The sequence below is a fragment of the Macaca thibetana genome, chromosome 4 (genome assembly GCF_024542745.1).
Source record: "Macaca thibetana thibetana isolate TM-01 chromosome 4, ASM2454274v1, whole genome shotgun sequence".
NCBI lineage: Eukaryota > Metazoa > Chordata > Mammalia > Primates > Cercopithecidae > Macaca > Macaca thibetana.
In genome coordinates, this window is record NC_065581.1 from 5,377,352 (window position 1) to 5,404,855 (window position 27,504).

General features: G+C 40.7%; 1 protein-coding gene and 1 long non-coding RNA gene across 6 annotated transcripts in view; both read left to right on the top strand.

Annotated features, from left to right (window-relative positions):
• Positions 1-27,504, top strand: part of FARS2 (phenylalanyl-tRNA synthetase 2, mitochondrial) — a 515,781-nt gene that overhangs the window by 181,241 nt on the left and 307,036 nt on the right. For all 5 annotated transcript variants that reach the window (XM_050789678.1, XM_050789675.1, XM_050789673.1 and 2 more), the window contains one exon: positions 1,361-1,492. In XM_050789678.1, the coding sequence (XP_050645635.1) occupies positions 1,361-1,492 (132 nt within the window). The remainder of the gene's footprint in view (positions 1-1,360; positions 1,493-27,504) is intronic.
• The window catches only part of LOC126953929 (uncharacterized), a 28,536-nt gene continuing 11,531 nt past the window's right edge, over positions 10,500-27,504 (top strand). Inside the window, exon 1 of the long non-coding RNA XR_007725416.1 lies at positions 10,500-27,381. This is a non-coding gene — a long non-coding RNA (uncharacterized LOC126953929). The remainder of the gene's footprint in view (positions 27,382-27,504) is intronic.

A 27,504-nucleotide genomic window follows, 5' to 3' on the forward strand; every position in this document is an offset into this window, starting at 1 on the left:
CCAGCTACTCAGAGGCTGAGCCGAGAGGATTGCTTGAGCCCAGGAGTTTGCAGTTACAATGAACTATGATTGTGGTGCCACTGCACTCCAGCCTGGGTGACAGCATGAGAGCCTATCAAACAAAACAAAGCAAAACAAAACAAAAAAACAGCAAGAGCAGGGGTTTTGGAGTTGGGAAGAGCAGACGTGGGTTTGGCACAGTGGCCCAGTCATCTGCTAGCCGTGGGACTTGGGGCAAAACAGTTGCCTTTTTTTTTTTTTTTTTCCTGAATCTATGAAATGGGTTGGTAGAAGCATAGTAAGTCCTCAATAGATGGAAGCCATTTTCGTCACTATTTTTATTTGCTTCACATTGTGATTTACACAAGATTTTTAAAATGTAGGTAGTTTGGGGTGAGAACATACAGTATTCTGAATTCACGAGGGGGCGTGTCCATATTACCATGGAGAATCGAGTACTTTAGCAGAGCGTTGCCAAAAAAAAGAAGAGGCCAGCACAGGAAGGGAGAGGAGCACAGGGACAGGAACCTAGGATTTGTCAAGATGCCCACTTTTTTCTGTGCTCTTCTCAGGGGGCATCGAGTTCCTAGGTGACCCTCTGCTACGGTTTCACTGCTTTTGGTGACCTCTGCTCTTTGCAGGCTTTGTTTTGAATTCATTAGTCTTTTCCCTTGTTAAATTATAAGGCCATTGCTTAAATTACAGCACTTTTTTCTCAGGAGTGCTGTATTTATGTTTGCTTGTTTAGAAATTCATTCTGGCGTTTAGCATATGTACTTTTTATCATTCATCTGTAGGAAAAATGTTGGACTTTTAAAACGTTTTGCTTAAAATTGACTGATAGATTTGGTTTAATCTGACTTTTCATTAGCTTTATAAACTTAAAAATAATATATATATCTATGTATACTTATGGAAGTAAAAGTTGATCAGTTTATCTTAATTGGTCATATTGTTGATATATAAGTTTGGAGGAATATATGGTAAAAATATACTTTCTTTAACTCTGAAATAATGTCATTTTCATGTATAGAAACTAACAGAATTACTTGCTTTCCCATGAACTTGGCCTAGTTTTTTCTTCTGCCAGCTGGTGGCAGGGATTTGACAAGTGATTGATTTGGTTTCAGTGGGTCCTGGAATTACACAAAGTGTTTTTTATATTGGAGAAGACATGCCCAGTTTTTCACAAGTTTTAAGATTTATTGCCTCACCCTAACATGTTGCAAATTAGTTTATTTGCTATTTATTTTACTCAGAATGTAGTAATTGGTGTCATTAGTGGAAGGGAAAATTTGATCACAAGAAAGGGCAGACAGCTATTTAACACTACTTATTTGTTTCTTTGGCAACTTTGCAGGGCTGGAGATAAGATGGGTAGACTGCTACTTTCCTTTTACACATCCTTCCTTTGAGATGGAGATCAACTTTCATGGAGAATGGCTGGAAGTTCTTGGCTGCGGGGTGATGGAACAACAACTGGTCAATTCAGGTACAAAAGAATCCCACATTTTATTTACACATGCTCTAAAGGAACCCTCCCTTCTCAGGCAGCCCCACGGCACCCTTGCAGGTATTTACATACTTCTGTGGGGGCAGCAGCATCATTGGTCTCTCTTCAGAGACCCCTGTAGACTTGTCTTTGATACTAAGCCCTGGAAAAACTTATTTCTCACGTATCTATTTGCGAAGGCTCTTTGTCTTTGGAGATCCTCCTTGTCAGCACTTGGCTGCTGGATTTGTACTTTGTGATTTCGTGTTTGTTGATATGTTGCTTTGTAATTGCCCCAAAGGCATTTGCTGCATGTCACAGGAGTGTAGTTTGTCTTTCAGACTATTTAAGAACAAAGACAATGCATAATCCATTTTTGTTCTTACTGCACTTAGTATAGTGTCCCAAATTCAGCAAGTATTTTATAAATACACTAAAACGCAGTGTAAAAACACATAGGCCCATGATGCTTAATCCATCACCTCCCTCTGCATGCCACCTGACTGAGAGAAAATGGAAACACAAGGTTGCTGATTGAATTCTACCCATATCTATAGGCATTTCAGAAGGATCTGTCTGGCTCTTTTCTGTAAGACCATTGCTGTGAGTTCTTTTTTTAAGTCACTATCTGAGTTTAGTATTTTTTTAAGTAACTATCTGAATTTAGTATTTTTTAAAGTCACTATCTGAATTTGATTTTTTAAGTCATTGTCTGAATTTAGTACTTTTTTGAAGTCACTATCTAAATTTAATTTAAAAATATTACAGGCTCATGCCTGTAGTCCCAGCACTTTAGGAGGCTGAGGTGAGTGGATCACCTGGGGTCAGAAGTTCGAGACCAGCCTGGCCAACATGGTGAAACCCTGTCTCTACTAAAAATACAAAAATGAGCCGGGTGTGATGGTGTGCCTGTAATCCCAGCTACTTGTAAGGTTGAAGCATGAGAATCACTTGAACCCGGGAGGCCGAGGTTGCAGTGAGCCGATATTGCTATACTCCAGCCAGCCTGGGCAGAAGAGCAACACTCAGTCTAAGAAAAAAAAATTATATATATATATATATTTTTTTTTTTCTTTTTTTCTTTTTGTTTCTTTTTTTTTTTTCAGAATATAAATCCTCCAAGAAAAAAAGGGAAAGTTGGTTTGGATCAGGCATGTGAGCTCACTGCATAAGCAGTGAGGAACTGATGTAGATTGTTCAGGAAACCTTTCTGGTTCTACTCCCTTAGAAGGACCCTTGCTGCTTGGCCTTGGAGGGCAGTTCTGACTCAGGGTTCACCGCCCAGCCTCTTGTAGCAGAATGAAGAGGGGTCCTTCTTGGTAGCTAAGAAAGGTGAATAGACCATGGGTAAGGACATATATGTGGTGATGGGCTTGGAAAATGAGGATGAGCAGAGAGTGACGAGGCAGGGTGCATGGAGTGCAGGAGCTTGTGTTACCTTGGCTGGGAGACTGGAGGCCTGGCCTTCCCTTCTTACTCTTAGGTACTCTCTGTCTGCAGAGGCCTGGACTCCACAGGCTCCCAGATTCCTCTTCATCCTGCTGAGGAAGCCTCAGGAGAAAGCCTGGCACAGGGCTGGAGGCTTCGTGGGCGGTTTTAAAATAGGTGAAGAGCTGTCCTAGAGCAGAGGGAGCATAGGGGTTGACATCAGGACCTGGGAGGAGAAGTTGTGAGGCCTGGGCTTAGGTGTCTGGAAACCCGGGGTTTTTGTCACAACTCTGTTCATTAACAGCTGTGTATCTTTAGGCAGGTTCATCACCCCATGAGCCTTGGCCTTCTCATGGTTAAGATGGGTGCAGGGATACACCCTCAGAGTTCCATTATGGGGATAGATTGAGAGGATTCCTCTAACGTGCTTAGCAAAGGGTCTGGCACACAGTGAACATTCAATAAAAATGAACTGCTGATGTTGTTATACTTACAATTTTTCTAATGGTTAGAGCCATTTATCAACAGAGGGTCCCCTTAGTAGGAAATATTTAAACGGAAGTTGTTCCTGCCTGTCATAGAAACAATTTCTAACCAAATGTAATTTGTTACCTCTTTGACCTCTAGTCATGTCTGTGTCTGCGATTTTATACTGAGTGAGTGATTTTACAGGGAAAAAGAAAAGTAAGAGTAATAAACAGGAAGAAAAGGAAAATCAGCTTAATAGACTTATATGCATCTCAACAGAAAACATAAAATACCGGGCGTGAATATGAAATATTTAATCTCTCCTTGAGTAGGAGCTGACTTCAGATGCCTCTGTGATGTTTTGATAGTTTTGTTTTTTAGAAAAAGACTTGAATGGCTGCTCGGCTTCCTCCCAGCAGTGCCTGGTGTCAGGAGGCTGGAGCTCAGAAAGCAAATCAGGGATGATCAGCTTACACATCAGTTGTCGCTTGGAATTGCACTTCCTTGCACGGTTTCCAATATCCTTGATGGGTTTTTATGAGGTTGATTCACACAGTAATTGGCTGAATATTGTTATCTGAAACAGGTTTCAAAGTCATTATTGCACATTAATGAGGCTGCTGTTCTGCAATTAGATCTGCCGTGTTAGATATTCTTGAATGGAATGATAAAGTGAAAAAGACACTTAAGTTGTAAATATGTTTCAGAGATTCACAGTGATGGTAGGATGTGCTTTGAGTTTTGGGGAAACTGTATACATAAAAATTAATTAATTAATTAATTAATTTTTGAGACAGAGTCTCACTCTGTTGCCCAGGCTGGAGTGAAGTGGCGCGATCTCAGCCCACTGCAACCTCTGCCCCTGCCCCTGGGTTCAAGCGATTCTTGGGCCTCAGCCTCCCGAGTAGCTGGGATGACAGGCACCCTCCACCACACCTGGCTAATTTTTGTATTTTTAGTAGACATGGGATTTTACCATGTTGGCCAGGCTGGTCTCGAACTCCTGACCTCAGGTGATCCACCCACCTTGACCTCCCAAAGTGCTAGGATTATAGGCATGAGCCACTGCGCCCAGCCATAATGCAAGAGAGGGAAACTAAAGAAATGGAAGAAGAGACAATTTTACAGAAGAGATTCTGTGTAGACTTTGCTATTTGAATTTGAAGTTACTATGAAAGAGTTCTTCTCTGTGTTCTCAAATTCGAAGGTGTTTGGATGGCTGTAGTTAAAATTTGTAAACTTCCTGGCAGTTACTAACCACAGACATTTGCAAGTGCAGCTGATTTTCTGTTTTTTGAGTTCTATGGCATGGAGAAAGACCGAATATGTATACTTTATCCCGCTCGTTCAGTTTTGCTGTTCTTTCTTTCTTTTCTTCTATGTTTGCTTCCCTGCTCTCGCTTCCTTTTTCCTCCCCACCCCTGCTCTTCCCCTCTCTTTACTTTTCCTCATTCCCTTCTGATTTTAAAGAGAACTTCCAAGAAACAATATAATTGATGACTCCCCTTTAAGGTTCTTACAGAGAATCAGGTGAGTGCTAAAATAACCAGAAAACAAAGAAGCTGATGGAGCAATGATAGTGGCAGATATCAGTTGAGTCCTTCCTGGATGCCAGCGTCCCATAAAGCATGCTTCATATGCTTTCTTTCATTTAACCTTGCTAACAAGGTTCCAAGATAGATGCTATTATAACCCGTGTTTTACAGAGCCGGAGAAAGGTAATTCAGATCAGATAGCTAGACAGTGCTAGTGAAACTTGCCAAGTCTTTCTGACAACTGTTAACTAATAAGCTATGCTCCCCAAATAGTAAATTGCATGATTTTGAAGTTGCTAAAAATGCATTTCAAATAAATCATTCTGCCTAACATAGAATGAAAGAACTGAAATAAAATGAAACAAATACATAGCAAACAAAACTTTATTTGTTCTGTAGTTACCTCTATGGAAGGGCTATGCCCCCCTGTGTGTTCTCTTCCTGTGATAGAGTGTGTTTAATTAAAGCATGAAATTAGATTACTAATTTGAACAGTCAGTAAAAACATTTTATTACACATTTAAGCGACTGTGGCATATATGTGTTTTTATGTGTGGAACACGGCTCTTCTAAATGGCTTCTAGCATTTTACTTTATTTCTTCTTCCCTAAGTCATAGTGTCTTCACCATTGCTTTCAGGATCCTTAGACTGAGTGATTGTGATGTGAGTGGTGACCGTTTTCAGGCTGAGTTGGTTGTTTTTCCCTTAGGGAGGTATTTTGAGGACAGTACTGAGTCACGTCCCCAAATACTACACACTTGCCTCCCACTGGGTTGACTCAGGCTGCTGTGTCTTTTCACATAGTAAATGGAGCGCCACGTCCAAAACCATCACTGGGACAGCTATGGGCCGTGATCGTGCCAGGAAGGAATTTACCATTCCTTGCCCCTGTGAAGTTTAGAAGATTTTATGTGGGCCAAGAGGGAGAAGAAGCTTGATAGTTAAAAGTATCTTTTTAAAAATGAAATTTCCTTCCTTACCTTTTTGTCAAAATTTAAAAATTGGCTCTTTTGGGAAAACCTTGTAAACAGGTACATGAACAGTTTCTGGTTTTAAAGGATCATCATTGGCTTGCTTATCAAATATTTCTTGAAGTCCTTCTAAGGCTATATCAAAGTGAGTAAGCATTGCTCCTGCTTTTGAAAATATCACAGCACACACAGACGTATACAGTACCATGTGGTAAGTATTCATAACGGGGTATCGTGGGCAGAATGTGTGGGGAAGAGATGGGTTAGAGAAGGTGGTGCCAGGCCTTTCCCTGGTTACATGCAGGATGGAATATTGATGCGATAGGTATTTGAAATGTGCATCCCAGAGTGAGTTAGGTTCTTGTTTGCAAGGAGAGATGTAGTTTCTCTTTGCTTTTCCTATATTGGCATGAATCTATTTCTAGTCTGCCCCTCTCTCTGGTGGTTGATCTCTGTAGCCTCTACGCATACTTAACATGGTTCAGTGTTGTTGATCTAAGTTGGTGAATCTGTAATAGCATGAACGAAGGCGGTGCTAGTAATAAATATGCCATTTATGTAATTAGTGTCTTTTGTGTGCAAGGCACTGTGCTGGACAGAGGAAGTTAGGAAAATGGGTGAAACATACCTTCTCCCTGTGAAAACTTGTAGTTCTGTGTACTAGGGAAGATAAGATTATATCATTAGAACATAGTCATGCATATAAATGCATTTTGTGAGAATGAGCGTTGTGAGATGAGAAAAGTGAACTATGTCTATCAGTTGGATCAGCAGAGGCTTCATAAAGGAGGCGGTCTTTGAATTGGGCCTTAAGTGGTCATTCTCAGATGTGTGACTAGTAATTACTTGGAGAGGTTGTTTAAAATGTCTGTTCATAGAGCATCAGAATCTGGAGGTCTGGGATGGAGACCAAGATATGAATATTAAACAAATACCCTAGATAATTCTTATGAATGGCCCAATTCAGAGCATACTTCGAAAACCCTGTCTATAGCATAGGTTGAATATTTTTCCCAATTATTTGGGGATATAATTGAAGTGTAATGAACTGCACATATTTAAAGTATACAATTTGATCAATTATTGACGTATGTTTACACCAGTGAAACCATCACCACAATCAAGATGATAAATGTTTTCATTCCCAGCTGTTTCTCATGGACTTTTTGTAATCTGTTCTTCCCCTTGTTCCTGTCTTCAGGCAATGACTGATCTACCTGCTGTCATTATAGATTAGTTTGGATTTTCTACTATTTTATATGAATGGAATTGTACAGTGTGTATTCATTATACCTGGCTTCTTTCACTCAGCATATAATGATTTTGGAATTTATCCATGTTGTGTATAGTGTGTATCAATTTATTCCTTTTTATCTGGAGTAGTGTTTCATTGTAAAATTCTTTGTGTGGACTTATATTTCCATTCTCTAGAGGCAAAAAGCCTATGAGTGGAGTGTTCTATAAATGTCAGTTACATCAAGGTAATTGAATAGTGTTGTTTAGCTCCTCTTTCTATGTTTACTGATTTTTCGGTCTTAGTACTCTATCAATTGCTCAGGAAAGAGTAAGATTTTCTACTATGATTATGGACTTGTCTATTTTACCCTTTTATCTGTCAATTTTTTTTTATGTTTTTTTGAAGCCGTATTATTAGGTGCATATATTTTCATGGTAGTTATATTTTCATGAGGGATTGTTCCTTTTATCATTGTGAAATGTCTTTCTTTATCTCTGGTAATTTTCCTTGGATTCTGTTTCATTTATATTACAATATCCATTCCCACCTTGTCTTCCTTCCTCCCCAGTTGCCTTTATATTGTTATAGTTACATAAATTACAGCTACATACATTGAAAACCTCACAATTCATTGTTACACTTTTTCCTTTAAACAGTCATATGCATTTTAAAAAACCTTAAGAGGAAAGTAGTTTTCTTTTGTATTTACTTAGCTGTTTACCATTTCTGTTGCTGTTCCTTTATTCCTGAAAATACCTCCGGTTTCCTTCTGGTAATTATTTTTCCCTTCAATAAGAAAAACTTTCCTTAGCATTTTTTATAAACCACGTCAAGTGGTGATAATTTCTTAGTGTTATTTTTTGTGAGAATGTTTTTATTTCCCCTTTATTTTGAAGAATGTTTTTATTGAATATAGAATTCCAGATTGATGGATTTTTATTTTTTTTCTCAGCAACTTGAAGACGTTGATCCATTGTCTTCTGCCTCTATAGTTTCTAAAGAGAGAGCCATAATATTTTCAGTCATTCTTCACTTGTAAATACTGTTATCTCTCTTTTTTTAAAAAAAAATTATTAGGCCGAGACGGGCGGATCACGAGGTCAGGAGATCGAGACCATACTGGCTAACCCGGTGAAACCCCATCTCTACTAAAAAAAATACAAAAAAACTAGCTGGGCGAGGTGGCGGGCACCTGTAGTCCCAGCTACTCGGGAGGCTGAGGCAGGAGAATGGCGTAAACCCGGGAGGCAGAGCTTGCAGCGAGCTGAGATCGCGCCACTGCACTCCAGCCTGGGCGACAGAGCGAGACTCCGTCTCAAAAAAAAAAAAAAAAATTATTAATTATAATTTTTTACTGTGGTATCTGGTTACTTTCAAGACTTCTCCCCCCCATCTTTGTTTTTCAGCAGTGTGATTTTGATATGTGTAGGTACGGTTTTCTTTTAAGTTTATCTTACACTTATGATAGATCTTCTGATTTTGTCCCAGGAGACCCTGAGACTCTGCTTACTTTTTTTTTTTTAATCTTTTTCTTTCTGTTTTTCAGATTGGATAACTTCCACAGATCCATCTTCATGTTCATTGACTCTGTTCTCTGTCGTCTCCATTCTGCTGCCTTGATCGCCAAATACATTTTTATTTCAGTGCTTTTTTTTTGTTTTAAAATTTACATTTGGTTTTGCTTTATAGTTCTTATTTTTCTTCTGAGAATTCCTGTATTTTCATTTCTATCAAGTTTGTTTTTGTTTACCTCATAGAGCAAAGTGACAGTGGTTGCTTTAAGTACGTTTAATATCCATTATCCAAAATGCTTGGAACGAGAAGTGTTTCAGATTTTTGGATTTTGGAATATTTGCATTATACTTACTGTTTCAGCATCCCTAACTCAAAAATCAAAAATTCAAAATGCTCCAATGTGCGTTTCTTAATGGGCATCATGTCCATGCTCAAAAAGTTTCATATTTTGGAGCATTTTGGATTTTGGATTTTTGGATTAGGGATACTGAACCTGTATCTCTTTGATAGTTCTAATGTCCTGATCGTCTTGTGATTGACTTCTGTTAAGAATTGGTGACATTTTCCTGGTGGTTTGTAAACACATTTGGGATTGTATATTGCACATTCTGAATGCATCCTGTCATCTGCGGTGTAGGGTGATCAACCTCGTGAGCTCTAGGCTTTCAGCGGGATCTGCTTCCTAGGGGCAGCGATTCAGTTCTCAGTGTCAGTTGTTGCTGGGCTTATTTTTGTCCATCCGGTGCTTGAGGGGTTAGTCTGAAACTTGTGTGAGTGGTTCAGATCTCAGTTCAGTTTTCTCAGCTTTTTCTGTGCTGGTTTGAGTCTGTGCTGTGCGTGTGTCACTCCAGTGTCAGGCCGATATCTGTGCAGGTTTCCACAGAGAATGTGGGCATCCTTTCCTGGGCTTTCTCTACCCCAAGATCATACCCTCAGACTCCTCAACTTGCAGAATCCCTTTATCTGCAGACAGAGAGACAGGTTTCTCTTTGAGTTGAGTTGCCTGTGTTGTTGTGCAGCTGTGCAACTGGGGCTCACCTTTGGGGCAAAATCATATGAGAAGAAAACAAAGCAGGAACTTCACTCTGTGTGGGTTGCCTTTCCAAGTATTAACTCTCCTTTATAATTTTTCTGTTTGTTTACTTTTCAGAGTCCTTCGTTAGTTGTTTAGAGATTTTGGTTGTAATCAGAGAGAGGGATGGACTGGTGGGCTCATGCCCCCGTAGTGGACCTGAACCGTAGTTTGGGTTGTGTATGCACTCCAGGTGAAAGGATAATTGCGTGACACACATGTGGTGCTGGAAATGTGTGGTATTGGCTCCACTTGTCTATTTACTCTTCAACTTTATTAATCAGAATTAAGCCTGGTACATTTTTGAGGCCAGTTAGTTGAGACTGTCTTAAGATTTGTGAAACTCTGGCTCGTTTCCCTCCTCTCACCCTCCCTTCCTTCTCCATTCCTTTCTTTCACCTTCCTAACTTTCCTTTCTTCCTTTAAGTCAGTCTTGCCCTTTTTAGTGCCCATTGAGAAAAGCAAACAAATACACGTCAGCCCCATGTGTAGGTTTTGCTTCGAGTTTCTCCTGGTGACATATTTTCAAGCTGCCAGAATAGAGATGCCTGTTCAAATATTTACTTAGCCTTTTTCCCTTTTCAAAACAGCTAAGATGGTAAGACTTTTTTTCTGATGTAAAAGCAATCTGTAATCACTGAAAAATTCAGAAAATAAAATATAAAAATGAAAATGAAAGTAATTCCATGATTCTACATAAAATAGATTCTTTATAAAATTTAGTTGCTATATAAAACTTTAAATCCTTATGCATACTTGTAATTGTCACATATACCTACATGTAGAAATTATTATATGTTTTGTAAAAAGTAGAATCATACTTTGAATATTTTTTGTAATAATTTTTTCCACAAGAAATGTGACACAAGTGTCCTTTGATGTTACCAAATATTTATCTACATCATCATTGTCAGTGACTGCATAACCACTGTGGATGGATCTTTCTGGCCACTCCCATGTTGATGGGTTTTTTTTTTTTTTAATACTTTATGTTCTAGGGTACATGTGTACAACGTGCATGTTTGTTACATGTGTATACATGTGCTGTGTTGGTGTGCCGCACCCATTAACTCATCATTTACGTTAGGTATATCTCTTAATGCTATCCCTCTCCCCTCCCCCGACACCACAATAGGCCCCAGTGTGTGATATTCCCCTTCCTGTGTCCAAGTGATCTCATTGTTCAATTCCCACCTATGAATGAGAACATGCGGTGTTTGGTTTTCTGTTCTTGCGAAAGTTTGCTGAGAATGGTGGTTTCCAGCTGCATCCATGTCCCTACAAAGGACATGGACTCATCCCTTTTTATGGCTGCATAGTATTCCATGGTGTGTATGTGCCACATTTTCTTAATCCAGTCTGTCACTGATGGACATTTGGATTGATTCCAAGTCTTTGCTATTGTGAATAGTGCTGCAATAAACATACGTATGCATGTGTCTTTATAGCAGCATGATTTATAATCCTTTGGATATATACCCAATAATGGGATTGCTGGGTCAAATGGTATTTCTAGTTCTAGATCCTTGAGGAATTGCCACACTGTTTTCCACAATGGTTGAACTAGTTTATAGTCCCACCAGCAGTGTAAAAATGTTCCTGTTTCTCCACATCCTCTTCAGCACCTGTTGTTTCCTGACTTTTTAATGATTGTCGTTCTAACTGGTGTGAGATGGTATCTCATTGTGGTTTTGATTTGCATTTCTCTGATGGTGAGTGATGATGAGCATTTTTTCATGTGTCTGTTGGCTGCATAAATGTCTCCTTTTGAGAAGTGTCTGTTCATATCCTTTACCCACTTTTTGATGGGTTGTTTGTTTTTTTTTCTTGTAAATTTGTTTGAGTTCTTTGTAGGTTCTGGATATTAGCCCTGTGTCAGATGAGTAGATTGCAAAAATTTTCTCCCATTCTGTAGGTTGCTTGTTCACTCTGATAGTAGTTTCTTTTGCTGTGCAGAAGCTCTTTATTTTAATTAGATCGATGAGTTGTTGACAATAAAATTTTTATCCATGTGTCCTGCGCACTTGTCTTAATATTTTCCTGGGATAAGTTTATAAAAGTGGAATTACTGTTTTTTTCCTCCCAAGGTTTATGATGCATATTCATAGGCACAATAGAAAAAAGTACTTGCAGTATTTGAAAGTGTTGATTTTTCCACACCCTTACCAATATTGAACATTATCAGTCTCTTTACTCTTTACATTTAACAGGAAAAAAATGTACACTGGTGTTTTGTTGTTATTGTTTTTTAGAAGTGGGGGTCTCACTGTGTTGCCCAGGCTGGACTTGAGCTCCTGGCCTCAAATGATCCTCCCACCTCAACCTCCTAAGTAGCAGGGACTACAGGCATGTGCCACAGTATCAAGCTCATACTGGTGGTGGTATAATTCCCTTTCTTTTTTCCTGGTCACTAGTGTCACTGAACATGTTCCCAGAAGCTATCGACTCAGTACGTTTTCTTTCTTAGTTTTGTTTCTGTTTTGAGATGGAGTCTTGCTCTGTTGCCCAGGCTGGAGTACAGTGGCACAGTCTTTGCTCCTTGCAACCTCCATCTCCCGGGTTCGAGTGATTCTCCTGCCTCAGCCTTCCGAGTAGCTGGGACTACAGGTGTGCACCACCACAACCGGCTAATTTTTGTATTTTTAGTAGAGACAGGGTTTCACCATTTTGGCCAGGCTGCTCTCAAACTCTTGACCTCAAGTGATCTGCCTGCCTTGGCCTCCCAAAGTGTTGGGATTACCGGCATGAGCCACTGTGCCCAGCCACTCAGTCCATTTTCTGATGAGACTAGGAAGGATGCTAGAATATATTCTGTAAGTTTTCTTTTTGTTCTTTCACTCCAAATGATAACTTATTCTCATCTTTGTTGAAGTCCTCTGTGTATGCCTCCCTGTCAGTGTCTTCCCTCCTTCCCTCTCTCCCTCCCTTCTAGGAGCAATCACATTCTGAATTTTGTGTTATTACCTTTATTTTCATTATAGTTTTACTATTTATATAGTAAAACAAGTTAACTTTCATGTGCTTTTATATTTTAACAAATGAAATCACAGTATAGATCCTTTCATGACTTTTGGTTTTCATGCATTCGTATGAAGTTCATCTGTGTTGTCATAGGTAGAGTTTTAGTCCGTTTGTTTTTTGCAGCTATTGGATGAATGTTCCGTAGTTCATTCATCCATTCTTTAATGAATATTTGCTTGGTTACAATTTTCTTTTTGCTATTACAAATGCTACTGCTGAACATTCTTATACATCTGAATATATAGGTATAAGAGTTTCACTGAGCTCTATTTTACATAGCAGTAAAATTGCTAGAAGTCAGCACTTACGAGCATCTTTGGGTATCATCAAATTGATTCCCAAAGTGGTTGGCCCAATTTACATTGTCTTAAGCCTTTCTAAAGTTCCCTGGTGCTTTACATCCTCTTTAACACTTAACCTTGTTCAACTTATTTTGGCAGTCTGATAAGTTGAAAATAGTATCTCTAGCTGAACTTGGTGGTGCGCCTGTAGTCCTAGCTACTCAAGAGGCTGAAGCTTGAGGATCACTTGAGCCCAGGAGATCAAGGCTGCACCGAGCCATGATCCCGCCACTTCACTCCAGCCTGGGTGGGAGAGTGAGACCCTCTCTCAAAAATTAAGTAAATAAATAATAAATTAAATCAAATGGTATATTGCGGTTTTTATTTGTATTTACCTGGTTACTGTTAAGTTTGAACACATTTTTATTTATTTATTTGACATTTATAGTTTTTCTTTTGTTCATTTTTTGGGTGAGGCTCATTTCTGTCTTCTAAAATTGATTGGCAGGAATTCTACATTTATATCGCTTACTAATCATTTGTCATTTCTATGTATTGCAATTATATTCTTTAGGTTTGTGGCTTTTCTTTTCTGTTCTTTTCTTAAGTTGCTCTTTCATAAATGGAATATATATATACACACACACACACGTTTCTTTTTTTGAGTAGCTTTAGGTTTCTTTATATAACATCATTCTCCAAAAAAGTCACTTTGCCTGGGATTGTGCGTGGGTGTAAGTTGGCAAGTTTTATGGAGATAACCCTGTCGCTTGTCATGCTTGATTCTGGTAGTTTAAGTCTCTCATGTTACTGCCTTATCATTCATATTTTCAGCATTGGGATTCTAAATATTTAATGACTTCCAAGCATTTACCCTCTCTTTCCTAGTGTTCTGTCAGATTTAGTCCCACCCTCAGTGACAGTTTCCCTTGGCTGGGAAGTCGTACTCTAGGATGTGCTTGTTTAACTAGGAAATGTAGCTCAGAGCTTGTCTGGGAGTCCAGTGATGTCATTGTCACTGAATTAGATTTATTTCCTCCTATGTTTTTTAGTTTTCCCTAATCCTGCTTCTCATCCACACCACCCCTCCGGTATTTCCATTACTGTAATAAAAATAAAGGCTTTGGCACCTTGTCTTAAGCTGTGGTATATGTCTACATTTCTGATGTTTTTGCAACTGTCGCGATACGTCTGTGGCATGCTTTCTAGATTATAAGAAACATCTGGAAAGCTGAGAGTCTGTCCTGTATGTTCATTTCAACGTCTAAGGTCTTGTATGCTTGCCAGGTATATGAAGCAATTTCCATTTAACTTTCCAGTTTTTCCCTCATCAATGTGGACTTAATTTTCCATTTTCAACTGTTATCCTTTTTCCTGTTGTCTTCTCCCATTCCTGAAACAGCAACACCAATAACACAGTCTAACCATTAGCTTTTTACACGTAGAAGCTGTTGGGACAGTTTGTGAGTGAGCAAATAAAAGGTGTGGATTGAAAAGAAATGGAATTTGGCAAGTTGATATTGATGCAAGTGGTCCCTTCTTTTATCAGTCTGTAGTATTGTTCCAAGTTCTTCACCCCTCCCTGTATCTGTGCACTTGGTCCCGTGACTTTGAAGCACTGTGTGCTATGGGAAGAATATACTTCTCTGCCCTGCTGAGCTCCAGCTTGACCCTGTAACTTTTTTGGCTAAAGGGAAATTAGCAGATGTGACAGGAAAAGAGGCTTGAAATGTACTTAGCGGTTGCTTTTGCCCTTTTTAGCTTCTGCCATTATGAGGTGAACATGCCCTATGTAGCTTGCTGGTTCCAGAACAGTAAGAAGCATGTGGAGTGGACCCGAACCAACCTCAGGGCCTGAAGCTCAGCCAGTCTGGACCAGCCGAGCCCCAGCCCCGCAGATGGGTGGTGGTGGTTGCATGGCACTGAGATTTTGTAGTGGTTTGTTGATCAGCTGTAGCTGGCTGATACAGCATACATTGTGGTTGTCATATTGTTTTTCAGCTTACCAAGGGCTCATAGAATGCTTAAGATTCTCTCTTCCAATATCATTCACAGAAAATTCAGCTCATTTATTTCTCTCAAGTATTTCCTCTTCACCCCCCTTTCTAACTTAGCAGGAAGGATACTTGGAAAGAACTTGACTTTTTTACTTCCCTCCCTCTGCAGAGAAGCCACTGAAATAGTTTCTCAGTATTTTAGTGGGTTGTGGTGGTGGTTCTGAAAACCAGACAGGGATTGGGGGTGGGATTTATCTGGAATGTCCTCTATATGGGAGGTTTTTGTAAAGCTACTGATATATGGAAGATCCTCTTGCGTGTGTGCGTGTGTGTGTGTGTGTGTGCGCACGTGCATGTGTTTGCAATATAACCTTTTTAAAATTTTAGTGCAGGCTGGGCATGGTGGCTCACGCCTGTAATCCCAGCACTTCGAGAGGCCGAGGCGGGCGGATCATGAGGTCAGGAGTTTGAGACCAGCCTGACCAACATAGTGAAACCTCATCTCTACTAAAAATACAAAAATTAGCTGGGCATGGAGGCAGGTGCCTGTAATCCCAGCTACTTGGGAGGCTGAAGCAGGAAAATCGCTTGAACCCGGGAGGCGGAGGTTGCAGTGAGCCGAGACTGCACCATTGCACTCCAGCCTGGGCGACAAAGTGTGACTCTGTCTAAAAAAAAAAAGAAAAAGAAAAAGAAAAGAAAAGAAAAAGAAAAAACTCTTAGTGCCAGGTGTCTAAATTTGTAATCAACCTCAGGTCGAAGACTCTGGAATCAGTGGATTGTAAGCTTCATAAGGGCAGGGAATTTTTTGGTTTTGATCACTATGGTATTTCCAGTTCCTAGAACAATGCCTAGCACATAGAAGACACTCAATATCCATATATAAATTAGATGGATGAGTGTGTGGGTGGGTGGACCCCCCACTCCTCATCCCAATGTTTGTTATTCTTTCTTCAGGCTCATGGAAACAGTAAAATGTGGGGGGAAACTGATCTAATTTTTGAAGCTTCCTCATGACTCTTTCTGCCCTCAGCTATTCAGTACAATTCCCAGTTTCCAAGGATGGTGCAGTGGGAAGCACATGGGCCTCAGAGTGAAGACCTGGCTCCAGTCAGGCCTGGCCACCAGCTGGGCTGGAGATCTTGGGCAAGTCCTGTGGGTCTCAGTTTCTTCATCTGTAAGATGAGGGGCCTAAATTATGGAATTTTCAGATTTCCTTTTAGCTCTCAAATCTTAAACAGCCTAGAGGTTCTTAATATCAATAAAACCCATAGAGGATTGTGTTTTGTTGTATAGCACCACATAGAAAATTGTGTAGCAGCAGGACTTGGGTATATATGGTTGGTTAATCAGGGTTTTTCCTCCTCTTAAAGAAATTCTTAGAGGCCTTAAAAAAAGAGAGAGAGAGAGAGAGAGAAAAGAGGATGCTCATATAATTGGATTTTATTTAAACTATTTATGAAACTCTTGCTTCATGGGATCACTGCAGCTTTGCAGGCAGGTAGTCATGTGCTCTCAGTGGCTCAATTTTATTTTCTCCCTTGCAAAAAGGCAATTTAGAAGTTTAGGAATTATTTATGGTACTGTGGGGATAAACACAATCTGCTAAGTTGTTTTTCTTGTATCATTTTTTTTTTCAAGGTTCATTCCTGTATTTTAGGCTGGAAGCAATGTCTTCATGAAATGGCCATGTTGTTATGTCCATGGATAAAATGAGGTAATGTCAATAGGCAAAATTTATCCCAGGTAATGTCACTAGGCAAAATTTATGCCAGGTTTTAAAATTGTGATTCTTAATTGGTATAATTCAAGAGTTGGATATTACTGGGTGATTCTCAGAAATAAAGACTTGATAGTCACCTAAGTATGTCAAATGATGGTCTGAAAAAGTTTGAGTTTTCTTTACTGGAGAGTGTCTCCAAGCTAGGAAGAACTAGCTCTGTTTGAGGGAGGGAGTGTGCAGTATTTCCCAGACTTCTTTGACCGCAGAATCCCTTCATGAAAAGATTTCTTCTATGGATCCTGTCCCAAGAAGTACACATGGGGACATGCTCATCCATTGGCTGCTGGGATTGACAGTAAACTAGGAGGCTGATAGAAATGTTTTCTGGGGAAGCAGGGACAAACTATAGTAAGATACTCTTTAAAAATTTCACCTTGAGGCATGCCTTCAATACCAAGGGAAGTAGCTGATACTAACATAAGGAATTCAGAACATTCATTTACCATTTTAGATCATTTGTCTGTGGAGCCCTGGAAATTGAGGGCTTGTGGGCTTCAAAGGCATTAGAAAGAAAAAAGCTCTCAAAATCCATTATGTGTATTTGATACTTCATGTAGTAGAATCAGCCTTCCCTCTTTTCTTCCATCCCTGAAGCAAACCTTTAAGTATCTGCGTGGTAAGAACCATACCCAGGTGCTATGGATGTCGAGGTGGTTTCTGCCTTTGGGGGACTTCCAGTCCAGTGGTAGAGGCTGATGGGTAAGCTGCTCTGTCCAAGGTGCTATGGTAACAGTTGAAGGAGGAAATGGTTCCCTGAGAGCTTGTGCAAAGCTTCGTACTTGGATGTGATGCTTGAGCTGACAGATGAAGTCTGAGTAGTTTAGATGACAGGGGCTGAGGGAAGAGGAGGTTTTTAAAGTACATTTTCCCTTTATATTTAAGGTATACAACATGATGTTATAAGATACATATATATAGTAATATGGTTACTCTAGGGGAACAAATTAACATAGCCATCATCTCACTTAGTCACCCATTTCCCCCGCTGTGTCATGAGCAGCTGTTGGCTACTCATTTGCTTGTGCAGAGATGCAGGGAGCGGGAGGCAGCACTGTGCGTCTGGGGAAGACTGACTCATGGATCGCTGGATTATACCAGGAAACATGTTAGTTAGGCGGAGGAGGTCGGAACCTAGATAGGGTCCGTTCCGGAAGGGCTACGAATGCAAAATCAAAGACCTTACATCTCATCCTTCTGGTAGTACTGAGGCATTGAAATATTGAAAGTCGGAAAATAATGTGACCAGACTGATATTTGGGAATCTGGCGTTACTGTGGAGTGTGAGTGGAAGAAATGCAAGTTCAAAGACAAGGAGAACAGGAGGATTGTCTAGGCTCTCAATGATGAGGGCAGGAGCTGAAGCAGCAGAAGCAGTGGGCAGAGAGGGGCCAGATTGTGTGCCTTTTAAGAGTTATCACCAGGCTTTATGTGCCAGGGGACCACCTTCTTGGCATGAGGAAAAGGTCATGGATTAAAGGAGCAGATTAGTTCTGATTGCAGCTTTCCTAAGCATAATTGACACACAGAACCTTTGAGCAATACTCTGCCACTGGCACACCCTCCAGAGAATTGTAGGTGAATTCCACAGCACGCTTTTTACCCCCATTCTCTACCTTAAGCTACCTAAATCATAATCACTAGCATAAGCTCTTCCTCATCATGGAGGCATTTTTAAAGAACATTATCCAGAGAAGTACAATCTGTTAGGTGAAGGCTCTTGTTACCTAAGAAGGCAAAATGTACAAATGCTACTCATCCTCCCTACCTTATCCTCAGTAAACATTTACTGAGGATAAACATTTATTGAGGATAAAGTAGGGAGGATGAGTAGCATTTGTAAGAAAGGTAGATGCTTGGCAAGTGAAGATGAACAAGGCAGAACTGCCTTCAAGGAGTGAATGGTCTGATGAGGGACGCAGTCTCACAAATAGCCCCGGAGGCAGATACATGATCATGCTTGGAGGCAAGTGGCCTGTAAAATCAGGGAGGTTATCCCAGAAGAATTAACTGGAAGAGAGGTTCTTTTACCTTCATCTTGAAGAATGCATAGGCCTTTGCCAGGACAGTAGGAAGGCAGGGCCTTCTAGGCAGAGGAGATAGCACATTCAAAGATACAGAGTTTCGAAAGATCCAGAATGTTTATTTGAGGACAGAGAATCACAGTGTGGCTGGGGTAGACTAGGGGACAATGAGAGGGCTGGTGGGAGGTAGATCCAGAGAAGCCTGGAGTGTGAGGCTTTGTACACAAAGCTAAAGGAGTATGGACTCTGTGCTGTTGTTATTGCAGCCAGTAGAGACTTACTTGGGAAGGGAAGGCAATGAGAAAGTGGAAGAAGGGAGTCCTCCTCTTCATGTATTGTATACAATTATTTTATAGGTCATGCATTTCTTTGGGGTGCGAGTGTGCCTGTGAGTATGTACACTCTTCCTCCCACTACTTTCATGTCTGTTTTTCTGTGTCCTCAAGTTTTTTTAATGCAAATACAAATATATATTATTTTTCTTTCTCCTTAAAAACAAAAGCAGCATACAATATTTTTTACTTTTTTTTTTCACTTACAATGTATTTTAGAGATGTTTGAATGTTAGAAAGCATTCCCATTTCTATTCACAGCTGCATGGTATTTCATTGTGTGTATGAACCATAATGTATTTAATCAGTGCTCCCTTGATAGGCATTTTGTGTGTTTCCATCTTTTGCTATTAAAAACAATGTTTCAGTGAATAACTGTGTACATGTGTCACATTTTGCATGCAAGTACATCTATAGGATTTATTTCTTGAAGTGGAATTGCTAAATCACACAGTATATGCATTTGTAATTCTTATAGACATCATGCCTATTAAGTAGACCTGGGGCTAAACAGTCATATCTGATATGTGGATTGAATGGGGGTAAGCGATGAGCAAAAAGGAGGATGGTGCTAAGTTAGCCTTGGTGACTCATGATGCCATTTCACAAGATGGAGACAGAGAAGCTATGTAGGTTGCACCCCTGCTTTCGACCTCTCAAGCCTGAAATGTCTTCTAGGTAGAAATATCTAGGAGATAGTTGCAAGTGAAAGATCGGAGAGTGTAAGAGAGCTCTGTAGGAGATTTTGAATTCATCAGTGAAGTTGAAAGTCACTGGCCAGGCACCATGGCTCATGCCTGTAATCCCAGCGTTTTGGAAGGCTGAGGCGGGTGGATCATTTGAGGTTGGGAGTTCCAGACCAACCTGGCCAACATGGTGAAACTCCGTCTTTACTAAAAAGGCAAAAATTAGCCGGGTGTGTTGGTGGGCACCTGTAATTCCAGCTACTCGGGAGGCTGAGGCAGGAGAATCGCTTGAACCTGGGAGGAGGTGGAGGTTACAGTGAGCAAAGACTGTGCCACTGCATTCCAGCCCAGCTGACAGAGTGAGTAAGACTCCATCTCAAAAAAAAAAAAAAAAGGAAAAGCCATAGACTTAAGATTTTATCTACATATGAAAATTATCATAAAGAAATGAAGAGAAAGGCCAAAAAGTGTAACATTTCAGAAAAATAAACATTCTCCTGGGTTCCTTTGTCTATTAAATTTACTGGAATTCATTTGCATAAGGCAAGAGTTCTCATGTGGTTCAGGTCTTTATTTGACTTATTCATTCATTGTTCATGCATTCATTCATTTTGATATTTGCTGAATAACTGGTAGTGCAGATTGCATATCTCTTATATTAAATGCTTGGGATAAGAAATGTTTTGGGTTTTGGATTTTGTGTGTGTGTGTGTGTATTTTGGAATATTTGCGTTATACTTACTGATTTATCATTCTTAATCTGAAAACTCGAAATCAGAAATGTTCCAATGAGCATTTCCTTTGAGCATCATGTGGGCCCCCAAAAAGTTTTGGATTTTGAAGCATTTAAGATTTCAAGTTTTTCAGATTTGAAATACTCAGCCTGTACCAATTAATGAGGAAAATACGGTCATCCCTTGGTATACATGTGGGACTGATTCCAGGACCCCTGAGTATGTCAAAATCTGCACATACTCAAGTCCTGCAGCTCCCTGAGGAACCGCGTATATGAGAAGTTGGCCCTCTGTATACATGGGTTTTGCATCTGCAAATTCTGTATTTTTTACCCACATTTGGTGGAAAACAATCCATGTAGAAGTGAACCTGTGTAGTTCCAGTCTTTGTGGTTCAAGCGTCAACTGTATGAGGCTACAGATGGCCCCTGCCCTCCTGCAGCTCACAGTCAGGCGGGAAATATGGTCAGGTAAGTGTGTAGTCAGTATGTACTGACACATGCTGTGAGGAAGGCAGCACATTGCACTGTGGGAATAGTAGGAGGTGGCATCTAGTGTGACCTGGGGAAGTTTTCAGAAAGGCCTTCTACTCTGAGGTGTGAGGAATGAGTAAGGGTTAGTGGTAACAGGGAGTGGGGAAGGGGAAGTGTGATGTGGTCTGCAGGGGCGAACCAGTTTGGTAAGGGGCCAAGTGGTAGGCATTTGGGTTTGGGCTGGCCTTGGTCTCCTGCTCCAGCTCCCCAGTGCTGTTGTAGTGTGAGGGTCGCGGTGGCCATCAGTGAAGTATGGCTGGGTTCCAGTAACTCCTTATTTATGAATAGTGACAATTTCCTCTGATTTCCATGCATCATGAATAGTGTTCTTCTTTTGATGTTTTCCAGCCATTTAAAAAAGAAAAATTCATTCTTAGCTTGTAGGCCATACAAAAACCAGAGGGTTAGGGAGCCAGACTTGACGTGCAGGATGTAGTGTGCTGCCTCTTAGTCCAGACACAAGGAACAGCTTATTCAAAGGTTGAGGCAAGAGAAGCACACAGGGGCTTCTCTGAGAGCCTCTTATTACGGGTCTCCTTGCCTCCAGGGTCTCCCTCCTCCAATCTGCCCTATGTGGAATCCCTGGATACATCGCCTTGGGCTACCTCTTTAATTATTGCTGTGCCTCTCGGGATAATCTTCCGTGATTCTTCATGAAGGTATTCAGGGTCCTTCCCTAATTTTCTGCTTTGTTTACCTCCGCTTCCTTTCATGAAGATTTGGGGAAAATCCTGCTCCACGGACAGGAATCTGGTGTTTTAGATACGATTGGAGGTGCTGTAAACACTTCGGGGCTTTCTAAGCTGCTGCTCATTCCTGTGTATGCACGCATAGTTTGCTTTCATTGTGAACTTTTTGTGTATTTCCTAGAAAAGTTACTTTGGGATTAATTTACATATAAAAGTCCTATATTTTCATCTTATTTTTATCCTGCCACTTCAGGTATAGGGAAACAAATGAAAAAGTCTTCAAATGTTGACTTCTAAGGCTTTATTACCTCAGACAGCTTCATTATGTTTGTGGAAATCTAGTGTGCTTTGAAGGAATTAATCTAGCCTTACTTGCAATCTGTATGTGTTTACATAGAATGAACAAACATTGCATTACGTTTCATGAAAATTCAATTATTCCTGTCTCCAGGAAACACGCTCTGCTTAGTATTTAATTCTCAAGTATGCCAAGGTGATGGTTCTCGAACTGTCGTAAGAATTGGGGAGTTGGGGCTCACTGCTCATTTCCATAATCAATGGAGAAATGGCCAGTGGAGACTTTTTATCACTAAGGTCCTCATGTCACCCATGTCTGAGGTTACAGGGGACACTGGGGACATCAGTCTCGGTGGCATAGGGCTAATGTAAAATCCTCTCTAGATTTTTGTTAGAATTAAGAGAAGTAACATTTAAGGATGATACTCTACATAATTAATATTTTCTTTTGGAATTTATTATGCTTATGTATGGTTTATTCAGCAGGCATTTTCTGAGATGCTGTTATTAATGGGGTACAGCAAGAGAAGGAAGGGGTGACAATCAGCTGGTATTAGTGTCTGTTGTGATTGGTTGGACCCTACTTAACTGGCAAGGATCAGTTTAAATGCTCTTTTATTCTTGAAACAGTTCTTGAGAAGTCCAACAACTCATCTCCCACTGTGTCGTTATTGCAGTGAAGTGATTATTTTATGGAAACACCTATCACATATCATCACCATGTCTTTTATAGTTACATGATAGTTACCAAATGTATCCTTTTCTGCCACAAGAGTCTAACCTCCTTGAAGGTAGGACCATGCTTAATTTCTACTGGTTAGTGGCTGCAGTATTATACTGAAGAAACGGTAAGTGGGGTTTCAGCAGGCCGAGTTGTGGAGGAGACGGTTTGGGATCCAGAGTGTCCTAAGGGAATGATTTGAATCAGGCCAGGAGCGTGAGTTTACTTGGAGTCTTTGCGGAGTGAGGTGTAGGTGGGTATAGCACATTACTACGAACTGAGAATGGATCAGACATGTAGCTTGGGGGCTACACCAGGACGCATAGAGGCCATGCTTAAGGGTTTGGAATGGGGCACCATTGAGAGTTTCTAAACAGAAATCACATGGTGAGGTCCACATGGCCTTTCAGGGCCTTCCTGCCCTGGCCTTTGCCTGCCTCCTTGCTTTCTCTTCCACTCTTGCCTGAGGGTACTGCGTGCTCCAAGGAGCTCTTGAATGTGCCATGCACCTGCTCTGTTCAGCATTTCCCAAAGGGACCCTTGGCAGTCCTCATGCTCGTTTTTCAAACCATGCCATGGTTTATTGCCCTGCCTTTGCACCGTTCACTGGCTGTTTAAGGGAAGAGGCTGGGTCTCTTTATTTCTTTGTCACCAGGGCTTCACGCACACCTAATCTTTAGTGGGTGCTTAGTAGATATCTATTGAATGTTTGGATGGGTGAATGCATTTTGGCACAAAACCTTCACTTCTGGGCTGGAAGGTAGATTGGATGGAGCAGAGATGGGAGGCAGTGAGACCAAGCAGGGGTGTCATACCTGGGGGAGAAACATTGAGCCTGTGAATTACAGCTGTAGCAGTAGAAAATCAAGGGGGGAAATAGATTCTAGAGACCTGGGCAAGTAGAACTGACAGGACCCAGTGATCAGTGGATAAAATGGATGCTATGAAGAGCTAAGGGAAGTGGAAAAGTTAAAGACAGGCACCTGAAGCCCGTCTAATCATGTCATTAGATGTTTTGCAGAGTGCGCAGTGGGCGAAAGTGGGGGTATGGGATGGGAGTGGAGACCGTTCTATGTAGGTCTGTTTGAGAATCAGCTTATTGAGGATTATTGCCTTGGTTTGAAAAACTCCACTACCAAAGGCTGCACAGCATAGTAAATTGTGGAGCACTAAAGCATCCTTCGCTTAACTATTCAATTTATTTACAAATTTAGCTGCAACATAGTTCTGTAAAGGATATGAGATAGTGACATCTGTAGATATAGATGTATCTGGAGAAAACAAAAACCAAGGGGCAAAAGGTAAAAGGAAAATAAGAATGTAAAAATGGCAAAGCTGGGGTGAGGTTGCATGAAGAAATATACATTTCTGTCAGTTACCACAAAAAAGCACAGATTTGGATTTCAGCTGCCTAATGGTAAAAGGAAGGAGGGAAACATAATTAATTAATACTATCTACAGTGTCTGCAAGATAAAATCATGCTCATTCTTTTTCAGAGAAAGCACAATATTCTTGACAGAGAAAGCTGAGAAAAAAATTTCCCCTCATGTATGAGGCGGAATGTGTTCCAAACAATTGAATTTCAAAATGAGCTTTCTGACATTCCTTAGTCTCTTCTTACTAGTATAATAGGATTTGATTTGCTCCATTTAACATATGATGAAGTTAATTGTGAAAGATCTCTAGAATCCAAATCTGCAAATTATTTCCAAAACTCTATTTTTTCTCTTTTACACCAATTGTTCTATTGGTGAGTCAATACTTGCAGCTCCTGTGTGTGTGGTAGGTTGCCAGGTGCCCCAGATGGTACCAAGGTATGTAGGAATTTTTGAAGGAGCTCACCATGCCAGTGGGTAGTCTAGGCATAAACACATGGAAAGTATGTTAAATGCAAGAGTTGAATAATGAGAAACCGTACAGGAGAGCCCACAAAGCTGTGCCTGATTTACTGCTATGTACCTGCTTAGACACCAGGTGGGGTCTGTGAATTCAAAAGACGCCAAGACCGGTGTGGGCTGGAGGAGCCGAGGGAGGTTTCACAAGGCGGGATACTTTTGATAATAGCACCAATATTATTATTATTGTTTAGCTTATATACTAAATTAAAAAGTTGATTATTTTGACATTTTTTTTGGACTGTTGTTTTTTTTTTTTCAAAGCATTATGCCTAGTACTTTTATCAATGCCATTTGGGGTTACTAAGTTCTCCCTCCAGTTTTTTTTTAGACCCATGGACATGCCTTTCTGCTGTCACTCGTGAATGCTATCAAATAATCCCTACATCCTAATTTACATGCCTTTCTGCTGTCACTTGTGAATGCTATCAAATAATCCCTACATCCTAATTTATATGTGCTTATGTCAAACTGCCTGTACTGTTCTGAAACTATCAACACTTGTTTCTTTAAATTTATTTATTTATTTATTTATTTAGAGAGGGAGTCTCGCTCTGTTGCCCAGGCTGGAGTGCAGTGGCGTGATCTCTGCTCACCGCAACCTCCGCCTCCCGAATTCAAGAAATTCTTCTGCCTCAGCTTCCCCCTGAGTAGCTGGGATTATAGGTGCGTGCTACCATACCTGGCTAATTTTTTGTGTTTTTAGTAGATATGGGGTTTCACCATGTTAGCCAGCCAGGATGGTCTCCATCTCCTGACCTCGTGACCCACCCGCCTCAGCCTCTCAAAGTGCTGGGATTACAGGCGTGAGCCACCAAGCCCGATCTTGTTTTTTAAGGAATAATCTTTTAGCAGTCAACTCTCGGTCCCGATAATCTCTGTATAATCTCTGGATTCTCATTGCTGTGAGGTCCAAATCTGTAGTGACTGTGTCCTCTGAGGAAAAGCCTGCTCTGCTCTCTTCTGACCAGCTCTCTGGCCATGCAGAGCCGCCTTCACCGTCATTGCAGCTGAGCAAGCCTTTTGGTTCTCCCTTCCTTTGCTGGGACTGCCTGGGCACATCTGATGACCCTGTGACCCGCTCCAGTAGCATCTGCATATCTACTTCACAGCAAGCATCACCACTATAGTAAGCCAATTGTGATGCTGTCTTTATTTAATGTCACTGATTCTGACTTCCCCTTCCCAAGTGCCATGAGGACAAAGACCTTGTTGGTCGTAGACTGCTGACCCTCCAGCATCTAGCACGATACCTGGCACAGAGCTGGTGGTCATGTGTACTTGTTTTTGATGTCATTGGGAGGAGATTTCCTTTTCCGGTTTTCATTCAAAACCATCTTGGTTATTGCTTATTTGTTTCTTACCCTGCAGATGGTTACCAAGCAGCTTTTTGATTTTTAAATCTTTGCAGAAGATTCCAAAAAGCCCCTCCAAAGATGACACAAGCCTCTATTTTATTGCCTTTCAAAATATATACACTTTTATTGCCAAGGGAAAATTTTTGAAGCTTGGGTATGCGTTAGTCTCCAGGGAACCAGCAGGGAAGGCCAGATTGTGAGTGTTAGTGGAGTAATGTCTGATGTCGTTTACCGAGCAGTTTCAAAGCAGAGTAATGGAGGTAACCTCAGCAATTCTACACAGCAGCATTGAAACGCACAGAGTGTTGCTTTCATTTCATTGACCTGAAATCAGCTTGTTTCGCCCATCTTACTTCTAATTTGTTTTTATTGCCTTAATATTCTGTGTCATGGAGGTTCTAAACATCTTTAGAATAAAATTCTTTGGAGATCTATAAACTGCTGCTTTCTAATTTCATTGCTCTTAATTATAGGTCATTGAAATGCAAAAAACAGAAGTAATGCAGGATAGTAGAAACAGCATCAGGAGGCCTGGACAATAGTTTTTAACTAACTTATTACTGCCTGGCTGACTGTTTGCCCTAGAGGAATCCGTTGACATCTCTGAGCCTCAGTTTCTCATCTATAAAAGGAAGCTATTAGAAATGGTATTTAAGATTATTTATTATCTCAGTTTATACTCCCTCCATGCATCAAGCTTCATTTGTTCACTTAACAAGGCCGGGTGCGGTGGCTTGTGCCTGTAATCCCAGCACTTTGGGAGGCCAAGCCAAGCAAATTGCTTGAGCCCAGGAGTACAAGACCAGCCAGGGAACATGGTGAAACCCCGTCTCTCCAAAATTACAAAAATTAGCTAGGCACAGTAGCGTGCATCTGTAGTCCAGCTACTTGGAGGCCTGAGGCAGGAGGATTGCTTGAGCACAGAGGTCGAGGCTGCAGTGAACTGTGATTGTGCCATTGCATTCCAGCCTGGGTGACAGAGCAAGACCCTGTCTCAAAAAAAAAAAAAAAAAAAAAAAAAAAAAAACCCAAAAAGCAAAAAAAGAAACAAATATTTATTACATGCCTACTATGTGCCGGGTACTCTCCTAGGTGCTTGAGATACAGCAAAGTGCAAACAAAGCAGTGTTCTTGTCCTCCTACAGCTTGCATTCACTCAGCATTTGAAGGGCCTACTATTTAGTCCCAATTTATGAAAGGTTTTGTGTGATTAAAGGCTGTGGCTGGAGAATATGTTGAGTAAAGAGATGGGCAGGGTTGGTCAGGCACAGTGGCTCATGCCTGTAAGCCAACACTTTGGGAGGCCAAGGCAGGTGGATCATGAGTTCAGGAGTTCGAGACCAGCCTGGCCAACATGGTAAAACCCCATCTCTACTAAAAACACAAAAAATTAACCAGGCATGGTGGTGCACGCCTGTAAGCCAACACTTTGGGAG